Source organism: Oncorhynchus keta, chromosome 15 (assembly GCF_023373465.1).
Source record: "Oncorhynchus keta strain PuntledgeMale-10-30-2019 chromosome 15, Oket_V2, whole genome shotgun sequence".
Classification (NCBI taxonomy): domain Eukaryota; kingdom Metazoa; phylum Chordata; class Actinopteri; order Salmoniformes; family Salmonidae; genus Oncorhynchus; species Oncorhynchus keta.
The window spans coordinates 16,420,317-16,436,427 of record NC_068435.1 but is presented as its reverse complement, the minus strand read 5'-3'; the positions used below and the strand labels follow the sequence as shown (position 1 = coordinate 16,436,427).

The following is a 16,111-nucleotide window of genomic DNA, read 5'->3' as shown; positions in this document are numbered from 1 at the left end:
TCGGCCAAAGTACATCGGGCCGTTTCCGTCTACCGGAATTCAGCTGACTTTTCTGGGTATCGTACCAGAATCCCCCCAGGAGCAAGCCCGATGCAAATGTAAATAAATGTCTACAAAATTACCTGATTTAGTCATTTTTACTATTATACATTTTAAACATGCAAATTTTACCCACCCACAAAAAAACAGTTTGTGTCAGAGAAAACATCATACACCTACCTGGTGATCGTGTCAGTGTGCATGCGCCTGGCCCACCACAGGAGTCGCTACATGATGGGACAAGGACATCCCGGCCAGCCAAACCCTCCCATAACTCGGACAACGCTGGGCCAATTGTGCATCGCCTCATAGGTCTCCCAGTCGTGGCCGGCACGTGTCTTGAACCAGCATCTGTAGCAACGCAGTTTGCACTGCAATGCAGTCTCTTAGACCGCTGCGCCACTCGGGAGACTCCATGCACGGGAGACTCCATGCACGGGAGACTCCATGCACGGGAGACTCCAAGTTTTTAATGCTCATCAGATTCACAAAGTATCAAAATACTAAAATACTACACAGGACTCTTAAAGAATTTAATTTAAATGTTAATTGCATTTTTTTTTATCACAGAAACAATGAGAAAGTATGGAAAAAAAAATAATGAAATGTTAATTATATAAAGTAGCCCGTGTAATCATCAGCCCCAATCGGCCCGAGCCCCAAGTAATATATTTGGGACAGATAACTCACACCGGAATTGGCCCGAGCTCAATCCCCGCATCCTAGCCATAAGTAATACTGCTGAAGGCGGCACTGAATCGGGCCACATGATGTCGTCTGACTCTCAGCCGACTTTCAGCCGGAATCAGCCGGAATCGGCCCAGATCCACTATGCTAGCTGGGATGATAGCAGGTCCCTGTCATGCATGTCGCCAAAACAGCTGTGTGACATGGATTAGAAAGCACGGTTGGTTAGCGTAGCATAGCCTCCTGTATCAGAACCTCACTTCTTCCTAAGCTCCTTGGTGTGTGAAGTCACCTTTCAGCTTTAGTGAGGTGTGCTCCGTGATGCCTTCAATTCAGAGGCATTCAGTGGAACCCTTTGCCTCTGTAGTATTGTCGCTGTGGTTGAGCTCGCCTAGCGAAGGATACGACTGACCTTCATGCAAAGTGAATACTAAACCAGAATGGTATATAACAATATATGCCATTCAGCAGACACCTTTATCCAAAGCAACATACAGTCATGCTGGCATACAATTTACATATGGGTGGCCACGGGAATCAAACCTATAACCCTGGAGGAGCAAACACCATGCTCTACCGACTGAGCCATACAGGACCAAAGAAAATGGCAAATAATATAACAGTAGTAGAGACTGAATTGGTCAGTGGCTGAATACATGTATCATTTCTAGGTGATTTATTTAATTTCGTTGTTTTGTTTTAGAAGGAATAAGAACATTTATATTTTGAAAGTAGCAAAATTATGATAAAAGAGTTCAGTGTATTGTTGTGCAATCAAGCTAGCCTTGGGATCTGAATTAGCCTTCCAGTTATTTGGACAAATTCATTTTCTATTGGAATAATAAACTACAATAATATTCTATTTTCTTTCTCCCAGGCTGGAACAAACAAGTGGACTACGAGCCCGGGACAGGAAGTAAGCAGCTGTTTCCCAAGATGCACCTGGAGACTTGTGATGGCCCATTGTCGGCGGTGAGAGCCATGGTGGAGCTGCAGACCAGCCACATTGGGAAGGGCTGCGACCGAGAGACCTACTCCGAGAAGTCCATGCAGAAACTCTGTGGTAAGCCAATTAATAAGGAAAGAGAATACAAAATAAAACAATAAAATGTACCTATAACATTTCAACCTGTGTGCGGTTACATAATGTGACATTCATAATTACACTTGTGACTAGAAGTCATACAGACAATTGTGTCCCATTAGTTGTCTCCGATTATTTACTCTAATTTCACATTTTCTGCCTCGTTAATTACCACCAATATCTAACTGTCAAATTATAAACAAGTAGGGGTATTTAAATGTAATTTGTAACACATAGGAAAGTGTATATTAAATCAACCTCATGAATAATTTGTATTAATAAGTGAACATGTTCATTGTGAAGAGTTGAACATGTGAAATGTCTCAGATTTGTACTATATTTCTTCCTTGGATTTATTTTCCTGTTGTGTAAAACTGAAGTGTGGTATGGTTGATTTGAACAATTCATTATGCAGCAATAACAGTTCATTGTTGGACTCTAGTCTAAGTCTTTAAGTGTTTGTTTAACGATGGCTACACAGGCATACTTAATTTCCTCATATACTCATTTCGATTTCCATACTTCTTTAATATGCAAAGTGGTTTCCATACTTCTTTAATATGCAAAGTGATGTCCATACTTCTTTAGTATGCAAAGTGATGTCCATACTTCTTTAGTATGCAAAGTGATGTCCATACTTCTTTAGTATGCAAAGTGATGTCCATACTTCTTTAGTATGCAAAGTGATTTCCATACTTATTTAGTATGCAAAGTTTGCAAGCCAGGAACTTTTCCAAACCTCAATAATCATTATCTAATATGCAATAAAACACATTGTAAAAAAATGTATTAGTCACACTTTATTTGGATTTCCCATTTGCAGATGCTCTACAGATGTTAATACTAGCAACAAACTATCTGTTGACAAGAAACTGCTTACTAAGGTTACGGTTAGGGTTAAGGTTAGGTTTAGAATAAGAGTTAGAGTATGGGTTAGGTTTAGAATAAGAGTTAGAGTAAGGGTTAGGGTTAGGTTTAGAATAAGAGTTAGAGTTAGAGTAAGGGTTAGGGTTAGGTTTAGATTAAGAGTTAGAGTTAGAGTAAGGGTTAGGGTTAGGATCGTTAGTTGGACTATCCAAATAAAGTCTTGCCTTTTTTTCCGAGCAACATTGCTTTCTGTGAGACTACAGATATCGGTGCACATACTGTAAATAGAGTACACAGATATCGGTGCACATACTGTAAATAGAGTACACAGATATCGGTGCACATACTGTAAATAGAGTACACAGATATCGGTGCACATACTGTAAATAGAGTACACAGATATTGGTGCACATACTGTAAATAGAGTACACAGATATCGGTGCACATACTGTAAATAGAGTACACAGATATCGGTGCACATACTGTAAATAGAGTACACAGATATTGCTCAAGAGGGCCACCATATTATCTTTAGAGACACTTAAAGATAAACAAACAACATCCTATGGCCCATTGTTTAAAAAATAAATCAACTTTATTTCCTAAGCAGAGAAAGGTTGAAAGTGTGATGTATTCATAGTTCCCATGGCCAGACGTGGGCTGGTCGAAACAGATGAAAAGAGAGAGGGGTCGTGGATTTGACAAGCCCTCTGAACACTGTACATAGTGAGAGTATGAGACTGAATCTCATCAACTTCTCACGATCACAGTGAAAGTCCTGAGAGAGTTAAGAGGCCCGGGTGTGTATTTATGCTGGCCTATCAATTGACAGACATAAATGTTATATAGCTTAAAATAACCAGCTTGCTTCTTCTGAAGGGTGGGCAGGGCGGGAATTTGGTGGTGAGAACCAAGGGTCCTAACAAACTGGGTCATTCACCACTCATCAGCTTCAGACAGTCACCCCTTGTGTGACATGGAGAGGGTGATGCTGTCAAATACCTTAACCATATAAAACTGTTCAGTTCACAACAGTTCCACATCCTATTTCTGTACTGTTGCATTCGAAACACCCTGCATGGACATCGTAGGATTAGAGGGTTTTAGATAACTTCCAATTCAAACGTTAGAAATACTGTATCAGTAAATGTGTACAGTACATCCACTGTATATCAACCATATTCACACTATACATTTCTATATCTGTTCAGTCTCTAATAGCTCTATGATCACTCTACCTACTTGTATGTAAACTTTGTTTAAACTCTGTTGTCTGTATTTTGTCTTTCAGTAGCAGCACCATATCACCAAGTAAAGTTCTGAGAATGTGTAAATGTACTTGGTGAATCAAGGTGATTTTGAATCTGACCAGTCTCCTTTTAACCTGGTGCCACTTTTCGTGTGTGATGATGTCACCGACTGATTATACTCGTTTTAAATTCCTCCTCTAGGTGCGGCGTCCGGCAGCACGGACCTCCTCCCCGCCCCCAGCATCTCCACCAATTGGACTGCTTCACTGCTGACGGACAGCGGGCGGGACAGTGACCTAATCTTCAACTTCGACGGGAGGCAGGCGGCCAACGTGCCAGAGCAGGTGGTTCCACAGAACCTGACTGACCAGTTCACCATCGCCACGTGGATGAAACACGGGCCCAGCCCCGGTCTGAGGGCCGAGAAAGAGACCCTGCTCTGCAACTCCGACAAGACTGGTGAGAACAGGAAGGGGTTGAGTTGGGAGATTTGGTCCATCCTAGGTCATTGTTCATGAAATCATGATTTTATGGTGGTGGAGGTGGTGAGACTTTTTGTTTCCTGTCACGTGATTTTTAGAGAAGGTCAATGTCATTTTTACAGCTACCATTTATGGTTTAGAAACCCAAAAACGAACCAAAGACCTTTAGCTACTATTTAATATGACGATTTCAAAAGGTGCGTTGTAGCACAGTAGCAAATGCCGTCCAACGTCAGGACAGTTAGTGTCCAATGTGGGAGACAGGAACATTTGGTGCCAAATCTGGAGTAGTGATGGCGTAGTCACATACAGTGCTTTTAGAAAGTATTCACACACTTTTTGGGGGTTGATGGTGGTCGTCACATAGATGCACAGATTGTTTTGTCGTCTGTCAAACACTTCTAGTTACAGAGTTAGATTGAGTGAAGCTGTGAGGGTTTGTCTGGAGACAGGCAGCCTGACAGGCTCTTATTGATCCCATCGATCACTCCGCTCACACTGAGAGAAAAGGAGGGTCCATCAATACGCACGGCCAAAAGAGCCCTGTGTCAGCCCAGCGGCTCCCAGGAAAGGCACGGAGGAGGGGGGGGGGTTATGATGCCACAATGGCACAGGGAGCATATGACATTTATTGAGCTGACTCGTGAAGGTGGCAGGATTTATTTCAAAATGGCACATGTCAATAGCACTTACAGGACATACCACATTAACAAGCCCCTTTGCCCATAATGACAGACATCCTTTTAGATAGAGCACTGCTTTGGGAGAGCATTTATAGAATATCATTTATTTTCACTCTTAACTGGAATATAGCTTTTTGATAAGTTCCATTATATAATATAGTCAGATAAGTTCCATTATATAATATAGTCGGATAAGGTCCATTATATAATATAGTCGGATAAGGTCCATTATATAATATAGTCGGATAAGGTCCATTATATAATATAGTCGGATAAGGTCCATTATATAATATAGTCGGATAAGGTCCATTATATAATATAGTCGGATAAGGTCCATTATATAATATAGTCGGATAAGGTCCATTATATAATAAAGTCAGATCAGTTCCATTATATAATATAGTCGGATAAGTTCCATTATATAATAAAGTCAGATAAGGTCCATTATATGATATAGTCGGATAAGTTCCATTATATAATATAGTCAGACCAGTTCCATTATATAATATAGTCGGATAAGTTCCATTATATAATAAAGTCAGATCAGTTCCATTATATAATATAGTCGGATAAGGTCCATTATATAATATAGTCGGATAAGGTCCATTATATAATATAGTCGGATAAGGTCCATTATATAATAAAGTCAGATCAGTTCCATTATATAATAAAGTCAGATCAGTTCCATTATATAATATAGTCGGATAAGTTCCATTATATAATAAAGTCAGATCAGTTCCATTATATAATAAAGTCAGATAAGTTCCATTATATAATATAGTCAGATAAGGTCCATTATATAATATAGTCAGATCAGTTCCATTATATAATATAGTCGGATAAGTTGGTCCTTCTGTAGCTCAGTTGGTAGAGCATGGCGCTTGTAACGCCAGGGTAGTGGGTTCGATCCCCGGGACCACCCATACGTAGAATGTATGCACACATGACTGTAAGTCGCTTTGGATAAAAGCGTCTGCTAAATGGCATATATTATATATTTATTATATTAAGTTCCATGAAATAATATAGTCGGATAAGTTCCATTATATAATAAAGTCAGATCAGTTCCATTATATAATATAGTCGGATAAGTTCCATTATATAATAAAGTCAGATCAGTTCCATTATATAATATAGTCAGATCAGTTCCATTATATAATATAGTCGGATAAGTTCCATTATATAATAAAGTCAGATCAGTTCCATTATATAATATAGTCGGATAAGTTCCATTATATAATAAAGTCAGATCAGTTCCATTATATAATAAAGTCAGATCAGTTCCATTGTATAATATAGTCGGATAAGTTCCATTATATAATAAAGTCAGATCAGTTCCATTATATAATAAAGTCAGATCAGTTCCATTATATAATATAGTCGGATAAGTTCCATTATATAATAAAGTCAGATCAGTTCCATTATATAATATAGTCGGATAAGGTCCATTATATAATAAAGTCAGATCAGTTCCATTATATAATAAAGTCAGATCAGTTCCATTATATAATATAGTCGGATAAGTTCCATTATATAATAAAGTCAGATCAGTTCCATTATATAATATAGTCGGATAAGTTCCATTATATAATAAAGTCAGATCAGTTCCATTATATAATATAGTCAGATCAGTTCCATTATATAATATAGTCGGATAAGTTCCATTATATGATATAGTTGGATAAGGTCCATTATATAATATAGTCGGATAAGGTCCATTATATAATAAAGTCGGATAAGTTCCATTATTTAACATAGTTGGATAAGGTCCAATATAATTCTAGTTTCATACAGTAGAAGTAAAGTATCTATGTTTTTCCGTATCCGTGTGCAGAGATGAACCGGCACCACTACTCCCTGTACGTCCACAACTGCCGTCTGGTGTTCCTACTCAGGAGAGACTTCACCCAGGTCGACACCTTCCGCCCCGCAGAGTTCCACTGGAAACTGGAGCAGGTGAGCTGACCTTTGACCCAGTAGTCAAATCATGATGATGGGAACCTCGACTGGGCCTATGTTCCAATGTCCATACTAGGACACCACTTAGAATACATGCCTTATATAATGGTAGGGGCTAAGGGAGTGGGAATTGTGTCTTTGACTTTCTCAAATTAGTAAACAGTCAATATGTTACCCATTGGACAATGCTGCTTTGCTAAATTAACTTGAGGTGGGTAAGGCTTAAACGTTAGCAGCTACTGTTGTGTTGCTTTGGAAGTCTTGTGTTGGTAAATGACTATTCCTGTCATGTCTGTCTCACTGAGTTTTTCCTCAGGTAGACAAACAGCAGTAGAGCAGTAGATTTTGTTTGCGAGACATCTTTCGTTGTTTGTAGGTACTGTGTTATAATACCACCTCTCATCTCCCACAACGGTTACCTCTGTGTGTGTGGGTCTGCCTGAGGGACTTGGTTTGTGACGTTTTTCTCCAGGTGAAGGACTATCATTACTGCTGCAGTAAGAGATCATTGCTGTGGAGAAGTGTTCGTCCTGATTGCCTCTACTCCTCTCCCCGCAGCAGGAGATAAGAGGATAGGATATAGCACACACGAGTAATAGCTCACCTAGTCTTTCTTCTGTGTTTATGTTTCAGAAAGTTGATGAACTAAATTACTGAGGAAGTCATTATTTCAGTACAACACAGTGTATGTGTAAAAAATGACAAAATGACAAAGAACTAGCGGGGTCTTTGATATAGAAAACCAGGTGTAATTTTCTTCAAAAGGAATATAAATGAATAAAGACCAAGTATGTGGCTGTGTTGCTAAGAAACTTACGGTAGGATAATTGACTTCAGTCAGTCATGATAAAAATGAGACAGGCAAAATTACTGTAATAGTCGTTTTTGTTCATTTATTCATAATCAAGTAGAGTGCTTTTAAGTCCCTGAAGCACAAAGAGAGTCAATGTGGTGGTGCACATTTGCTCTCAGTGTACTCTCACAATATATAGGTTGCGGCCCAATAAGCTGTCCTTCCTGTGCACTCGTTCACTACTCCCCACACATGTAAAAGTATGGTATTGGTGTAGACACAGGCTTGAGGGAGTTTCCATATAACAGTAATTTCCTTTCAAATCAATGAAGGGAAGTGAACACACTTTTGGAGAAAAGAGAGAATATTGGGACGCAACCATAACTTTCTACTCCTTTATATAGACCTATATTTAAAATGTGTAACAATGTAAACTGTTTAATTCCATGACTATACAATGACAAAACAATGAAGTGACTAATGTCACAACGTGAGCATACAGTAGTGTCATTGTGGTGTTACTACACAACTATAAAACCAACTGTAACAAAGCAACAGCTTACTAGAATATCAGGCTGGTCTAACAAGTATGGATCCTCTCGGTTTATAATGGCCAGGAGCAATTGAGTTGTTTGCTGTAGGTCAAAGGAGGAAAAGTAATTTTTTCTCCAAGCCAATGTTATTTTCTCCTAAGAGGCTGCTATGACTAAGAGAAGGGATTGCAGGAAACAGATTCAGCTGCTTCGGTAAACAACCTCTCAAGTCAATACAAAGACTCCACAAAACATCTGCCAGGCAAACATGAGACAGGCTGGGGGAGCATAGGGAGGAGGCTACGTGCTACATCACTACGCTAACTCATCACCCTAAAGTTAAAAGAGGACATTGGATGCTAACATTAGCTCTTGGTTTTAGAGGTTTTGAAAATGGAGCGACCACTTTCAACACTTTCCAGGCTTGTGTGTTTTATCTTAACGATCCAACACTTTGTATTATCTCTGTGCTTTGTCTGACATGTAGGTGTTCGTGTGTGTGTGTTTCCTTTGATATCTGTCTTTCTTGTTGCTGACAGTTAATACAATATTGGGTCCTTGATTATGTGGTACACAGTATAGTGCTGTGTCACCACGGGAACTTCTCTCCAAAATGGCCGACAGGATGTGGAAGTCATTTTGAACATGTTTATTAGGTCCCATAGTTGAGTGGTTTGGAATGTAATACGGTACAGTTGTAATGCAGTACTGTCATGCAGTCTAATTGTGAGGACAGACGCCGGGAGACGAGAATAAAGTACAGGGAGTGAATATTTTAAAAATAACCCACACGAAACAAAACACGGACAGCGGAAACATAACGACATTAATGCTGACACGAGGATGAAACTGAGGAATATAGGGGATGTGTGTAACGATAGTGACAGGTGTGCGTAATGATGGACCGCCTGGCGCCTGGGAGCTCCAGAGAAGGGGATCGGGAGCAGGCGTGACACTAATGGGTACACCATAGGTCGAGTTCACAATTCACACAGAGCCATAACTTTGAATGTGACTGTGATGCAGACTATTGTATGAGAGCGGAGCAGACTACTGTATCGGTTCAGACCATAGTATGAGTGGCAAGGCCATGTCTATGACAGACTGACAGCAGGCCAGTGTTCCACAAAGTGACAGGCTCTACTTACTGGTTGAAGGGGGCAGGCTGCTGCAGTTTGTGAGATGTCACAATGACTGTGTGTGTGTGTGTGTGTGTGTGTGTGTGTGTGTGTGTGTGTGTGTGTGTGTGTGTGTGTGTGTGTGTGTGTGTGTGTGTGTGTGTGTGTGTGTGTGTGTGTGTGTGTGTGTGTGTGTGTGCATATGTATACATGTGTGTGTGTGTGTGTTTACACGTGTGTGCATATGTATACATGTGTGTTTGTTAGCCAATCAGCCCAGTCAGCTCCCATTAGGTCTAAGGTATTGGGTTTTGAGTGTGTATGACACCCTTGCACTGATTAAGATCACTATTGGTCAATTGCACACAAGGTTCAACCAAAATGTGACTTCCGATTTTAACCCAACCCCTCCGAAAGACACAATACAGGGGGCACCACACTTAAGTGCCTTCCTCAAGTACCCAACAGCAGGCAATGGCATCTAGGACCCTCTGGTTGCTAGCTCACTTCCTGACACATTTTTCCCATCAGCCCAGGAATTGAACTGGCAACCCTCTGGGCCACCTGCCGTTTGTTGTGTGTGTGTGTGTGTGTGTGTGTGTGTGTGTGTGTGTGTGTGTGTGTGTGTGTGTGTGTGTGTGTGTGTGTGTGTGTTTCCATCAGCAGAATAGCACTCTCTTTCTTCCTCTGGATGGTAGACATTAAAGGAGGGGAGGGAAAAGAAGGGAGGGATGGAAGAGGAGTAGAGCCTCTTTAGGTAGATAATAAGCGGGAGGGAGGGAGGGAGAGAGAGGTGTCACAGCTGAATCCTGCACTCCATGTTCCATCAGCAAGCTTCCGCTGCAACTCCATTTAGCCCTATTGATTTTGCAATCTTCCTTCCTCCTTTCTCCAAACGAGAGAGAGAGAGAGAAAGAGAGAAAGAAAGAGTGCTATTCTGCCAATGGAACAGAGTGAGGGCGTGCCATCCATTCACTATTCACCTGACAGGCATACATGCACACACGAGTCGCACAAACACACTCAGTTACACACACACACTTCTCTCTTTCTCTCCCCTCCTCTCTCCCTCCCTTTTCCTCCCTTCCTCCCGTTAATGGACTGAGCGATGGATCACTCCGATCTACGCACCTATTTTTCACTCCACACTCCCCGAGCACAAAATGGATATACGCAGCCGCTCCTTTAGTCCCTACTGAACATAACACACTGCCACAAAATTACACTGGACACTAACACAAAGCCACACTACCACAAAGCCACACTACACACTGCCACAGTCATACTAGACACTGCCACAAAGCCACACTACACAATGCCACACTACCACAAAGCCACACTACACACTACCACAGTCATACTAGACACTGCCACAAAGCCACACTACAAACTACCACAAAGCCACGATACACACTGCCACACTACACACTTACACACTACCACAAAGCCACAGTCACACTAGACACTGCCACACTACACACTACCACAAAGCCACAAAGTCACACTGCCACAAAGCCACAAAGTCACACTGCCACACTACCACAAAGCCACACTACACACTACCACAAAGCCACAGAGTCACACTAGACACTGCCACACTACCACAAAGCCACACTACACACTGCCACACTACCACAAAGCCACACTACCACAAAGCCACACTACACACTACCACAAAGCCACACTAGACACTGCCACAAATCCACACTGCCAAAAAGCCACGCTACACACTGCTACACTACCACAAAGCCACACTACACACTACCACAAAGCCACGCTACACACTGCTACACTACCACAAAGCCACGCTACACACTGCTACACTACCACAAAGCCACACTACACACTGCTACAAAGCCACACTACCACAAAGCCACGCTACACACTGCTACACTACCACAAAGCCACGCTACACACTGCTACAAAGCCACACTACCACAAAGCCACGCTACACACTGCTACAAAGCCACACTACCACAAAGTCACACTACACACTGCCACAAAGCCACACTACCAACTACCACACTACCACAAAGCCACACTACCACAAAGCCACACTACCACAAAGCCACACTGCCACAAAGCCACACTACTACAAAGCCACACTACCACAAAGCCACAAAACCACAAAGCCACACTGCACACTACCACACTACCACAAAGCCACACTACACACTGCCACAAAGCCACACTACACACTACCACAAAGCCACACTACACACTGCCACACTACACACTGCCACTACACACTGCCACACTACACACTGCCACGTTACACACTGCCACGTTACACACTGCCACTACACACTGCCACACTACCACAAAGCCACACTACACACTGCCACACTACCACAAAGCCACACTGCACACTGTCACACTAACACACTATCACACTACACACTGGCACACTACCACAAAGCCACACTACACACTGCCACACTACCACAAAGCCACACTACACACTGCCACTACACACTGCCACTACACACTGCCACACTACCACAAAGCCACACTGCACACTGTCACACTAACACACTACACACTGGCACACTACCACAAAGCCACACTACACACTGTCACACTACCACACTGTCACACTACACACTGTCACACTACCACACTGTCACACTACACACTGGCACACTACCACAAAGCCACACTACACACTACCACAAAGCCACACTACACACTACCACAAAGCCACACTACACACTACCACAAAGCCACACTGCCACAAAGCCACACTACCACAAAGCTGTACTACCACCAAGCCACACTACACACTGCCACACAGCTAAAAACAAACCCCTCAAGCTTTTCATGTGTGGACATTTTTTATCCCAGCCCTATTTATATGCTTATGAGGCCGTATCGACGCTGCCCGCCTAATAAGACCAGGAATAAGAGCCTTGATGGGGTGCCATTGATTTAAACCCATACAAACGAGGTATCATGTATTCTCAGCAGATCGACCCACAGACAGAGCGAGGAAATCTATGAAAACTAGAAGCTGTGAGCCGAGTGCACAGACAAACCAGATATTAATCTCACAGAATCTTGAGATGGCGCATGAGGTCGATGGCCAAAGATTTGTTTGCGTTTGCGGGGTCAACACATCGAGTGGTGTCCCGAAGTAATCGCGTATATATATGACTACCCCTGATCCTCTTAGGACACATCAGAGAAAGAGGGTCGTGATTGGTCCAGTATCTCCTGATCCAACCAATCACATCGGCCGATGCTGAGCGACTTTCTCAGTGCCATTATCATCGAATCTGGCTTCGATTGCTGGCCCGGGTGGTACTAGCAGAAAATTACTCTCAGCGCTTGTCGATACAACATCTATTGAGTGTTTATCTGCTTACATCTACTTACGCCCACAGGGCGGCGCACATTTGGTCCAGCGTCGTCCGGGTTATGGGAGGGTTTGGCCAGGGTAGAATGTCATTGTAAAATAAGAATTAGTTCTTAACTCACTTTCCTAGTTAAAAAAATAAAAAAATATTTTTAAAAATAAATAAATATATATATATATATTTACCACGCTGGGTAACACCCCTCCTTTCGTACCAGAACCCTGTTAAGAAGCTCCATCGTTTTGGATGAGATTGATTGGGCTCGGTGCTCTGTTTGGTGTAGATAGAGAATGGATCGAAGGGAATCACTTCCATTCGATGTGTGATTTAGCACCTATCATCCGGACTAGGCTGCCTAATTGAATTGATTCATGGTTGCACATAGAGTGATTTGTAACGCACGGACACTTAGAAGTGTGGCTCTCTATTGTGGCGAGCCAGAAGAAGATGTTGTGCACATTGCAATTGAGCATTGCTTTGTATGATGTCCAGTGTGTTCTATTTGTTTTATTTCTATTCTAGTTGTGCTATGACTCACAAGAAAACTATATATGTTTTTTTTAAACATTTTTAAATTTCACCTTTATTTAACTAGGTAGGCCAGTTGAGAACAAGTTCTCATTTACGACTGCGACCTGGCCAATATAAAGCAAAGCAGTGTGACAAAAACAACAACACAGAGTTACACATAAACAAACGTACAGTCAATAACACAAAAGAAAAGAAAAATAGAAGAATCTATGTACAGTATGTGCAAATGTAGAAGGGTAGGGTGGTAGGCAATAAATAGACCCAAGAGGCGAAAATAATTACAATTTAGCATTAATACTGGAGTGATAGATGTGCAGATGATGATGTGCAAGTAGAGATACTGGGGTGCAAAAGAGCAAGAGGGTAAGTAATAATATGGGGATGAGGTAATCGGGTGTGCTATTTACAGATTGACTGTGTACAGGTACAGTGATCGGTAAGCTGCTCTGACAGCTGATGCTTAAAATTAGAGAGGGAGATATAAGACTCCGGCTTCAGAGATTTTTGCAATTCGTTCCAGTCATTGGCAGCAGAGAACTGGATGGAAAGGCAGCCAAAGTAAGTGTTGGCTTTGGGGATGACCAGTGCAGCATATATGCTGGAGCACGTGCAGGTGGGTGTTGCTATGGTGACCAGTGAGTTGAGATAAGGCGGGGCTTTACCTAGCAAATACTTTAGATGACCTGGAGCCAGTGGGTTTGACGACGGATATGTTGTGATGGCCAGCCAACGAGAGCATACAGGTCGCAGTGGTGGGTAGTATATGGGGCTCTGGTGATAACACGGATGGCACTGTAATAGACTACATCCTGTTTGCTGAGTAGAGCGTTGTTGTTTTTTTTGTAAATGACATCGCCGAAGTCAAGGATCGGTAGGATAGTCAGTTTTACGAGGATATGTTTGGCGGCATGTGTTAAGGAGGCTTTGTTGCAAAATAGGAAACCGATTCCAGACTTAATTTTGGATTGGAGATGCATAATGTGAGTCTGGAAGGAGAGTTTACAGTCTAACCAGACACGTAGGTATTTGTAGTTGTCCACATATTCTAGGTCAGAACCGTCCAGAGTAGTGATGCTAGTCGGGTGGGAGGGTGCGGGCAGGAATCGGTTGAAGTGCATGCACTTAGTTTAACTAGCATTTAAAAGCAGTTGGAGGCCACGGAAGGAGTGTTGTATGACGTTGAAGCTCGTTTGGAGGTTTGTTAGCACAGTGTCCAAAGAAGGGCCAGATGTATACAGAATGGTGTCGTCTGTGTAGAGGTGGATCAGAGAATCACCAGCAGCAAGAGCGACATCATTGATATATACAGAGAAAAGGCCCGAGAATTTAACCCTATGGCACCCCCATAGAGACTGCCAGAGGTCCGGACAACAGGCCCTCCGATTTGACACACTGAACTCTATCTGAGAAGTAGTTGGTGAACCAGGCGAGGCAGTCATTAGAGAATCCAAGGCTGTTGAGTCTGCTGATAAGAATGCGATGATTGACAGAGTCGAAAGCCTTGGCCAGTTCATTGAAGACGGCTGCACAGTACTGTCTTTTATCGATGGCGGTTAAGATATCGTTTAGGACCTTGAGTGTGGCTGAGGTGCACCCATGACCAGCTCTGAAACCAGATTGCATAGTGGAGAAGGTACGGTCGGATTCGAAATGGTCAGTGATCTGTTTATTGACTTGGCTTTCAAAGATTTTAGAAAGGCAGGGCAGGATGGATATAGGTCTGTAACAGTTTGGGTCTAGAGTGTCTCCCCCTTTGAAGAGGGGGATGACCGCAGCAGCTTTTCTATCTTTGGGAACCTCAGACGATACGAAAGAGAGGTTGAATAGATTAATAATATGGGTTGCAACAATTTTCAGCGGATAATTTTAGAAAGAGAGGGTCCAGATTGTCTAACCCAGTTGATTTGTAGGGAATATATAGGTGGCTCCAGTTTCTTTTAACACTCTCTAAATTACCTTTGGCTATGTCTTTTTTGAGACCTACAACAGAGTCTATAGGACCAGCCATATAGTGTGCTTTGTTTAGTTTTCTCAAATCCACGGAGTAAGGTGTATTTGATGTCACCTTGGCCAAGCTCTGTGACAAGTAAACTCAACAAAATGAGAGAATAGAAAAGAGAAAAACATGAGACGAATCTCAGCTCTCTGTATTCAGCTGGCAGACTTATTGACACTCTCTCTTTCTCTCTCTTCCTCCCTCTCTTCTCTGGGATAAAAGCCCATTCCTGATGTACCTAAAGGGCTGTTTAAAGCTTGAAATAATCATGAATACTAAATTATTCAGACAGACTACAGCTCTATCGCCACATTAACAGAGCAAATTCCACTCATCTGCCAGAGAGAGGGAGGGGAGAGAGAGAGATAAAGGTAGAGCGTGTGAGTATGAGAGAGAAAATAAAAGAGAGATTTCATTTCAAAGGTTCCAACAAAAATCCTTTCATCAAAGAGCCTGTAAAATCAGACTGTCCTTAATTCAGTAAACAGGACGTGTTTGGAGTGGGGCAATGATTTCTTTGGCTGGATATCCTAGCTCTCACCGCCCAACATCAATTAGGATGTGCACGCTATTACTTCTGGTCTCTAGGAAGCCAAAAAAGGGCCCTCTTGGGACAGAAAGGGGCTGGGGCACAGGTCTCCAAACCCACAAAAGTAAGTTGAGTGTACACTTTTGCTAGCACTTTCTCCGAAAATAAACTCCTACCTATATATCAAAAGTAATTACATGTCAT

General features: G+C 42.2%; 1 protein-coding gene across 3 annotated transcripts in view; it reads left to right on the top strand.

The window, feature by feature from the left end:
- LOC118372327 (calsyntenin-2) overlaps nucleotides 1-16,111 on the top strand; it is a 319,613-nt gene that overhangs the window by 259,597 nt on the left and 43,905 nt on the right. For all 3 annotated transcript variants that reach the window (XM_052463497.1, XM_052463496.1, XM_035758176.2), the window contains 3 exons: nucleotides 1,604-1,789; nucleotides 4,129-4,386; nucleotides 6,927-7,048. In XM_052463497.1, the coding sequence (XP_052319457.1) occupies nucleotides 1,604-1,789; nucleotides 4,129-4,386; nucleotides 6,927-7,048 (566 nt within the window). The remainder of the gene's footprint in view (nucleotides 1-1,603; nucleotides 1,790-4,128; nucleotides 4,387-6,926; nucleotides 7,049-16,111) is intronic.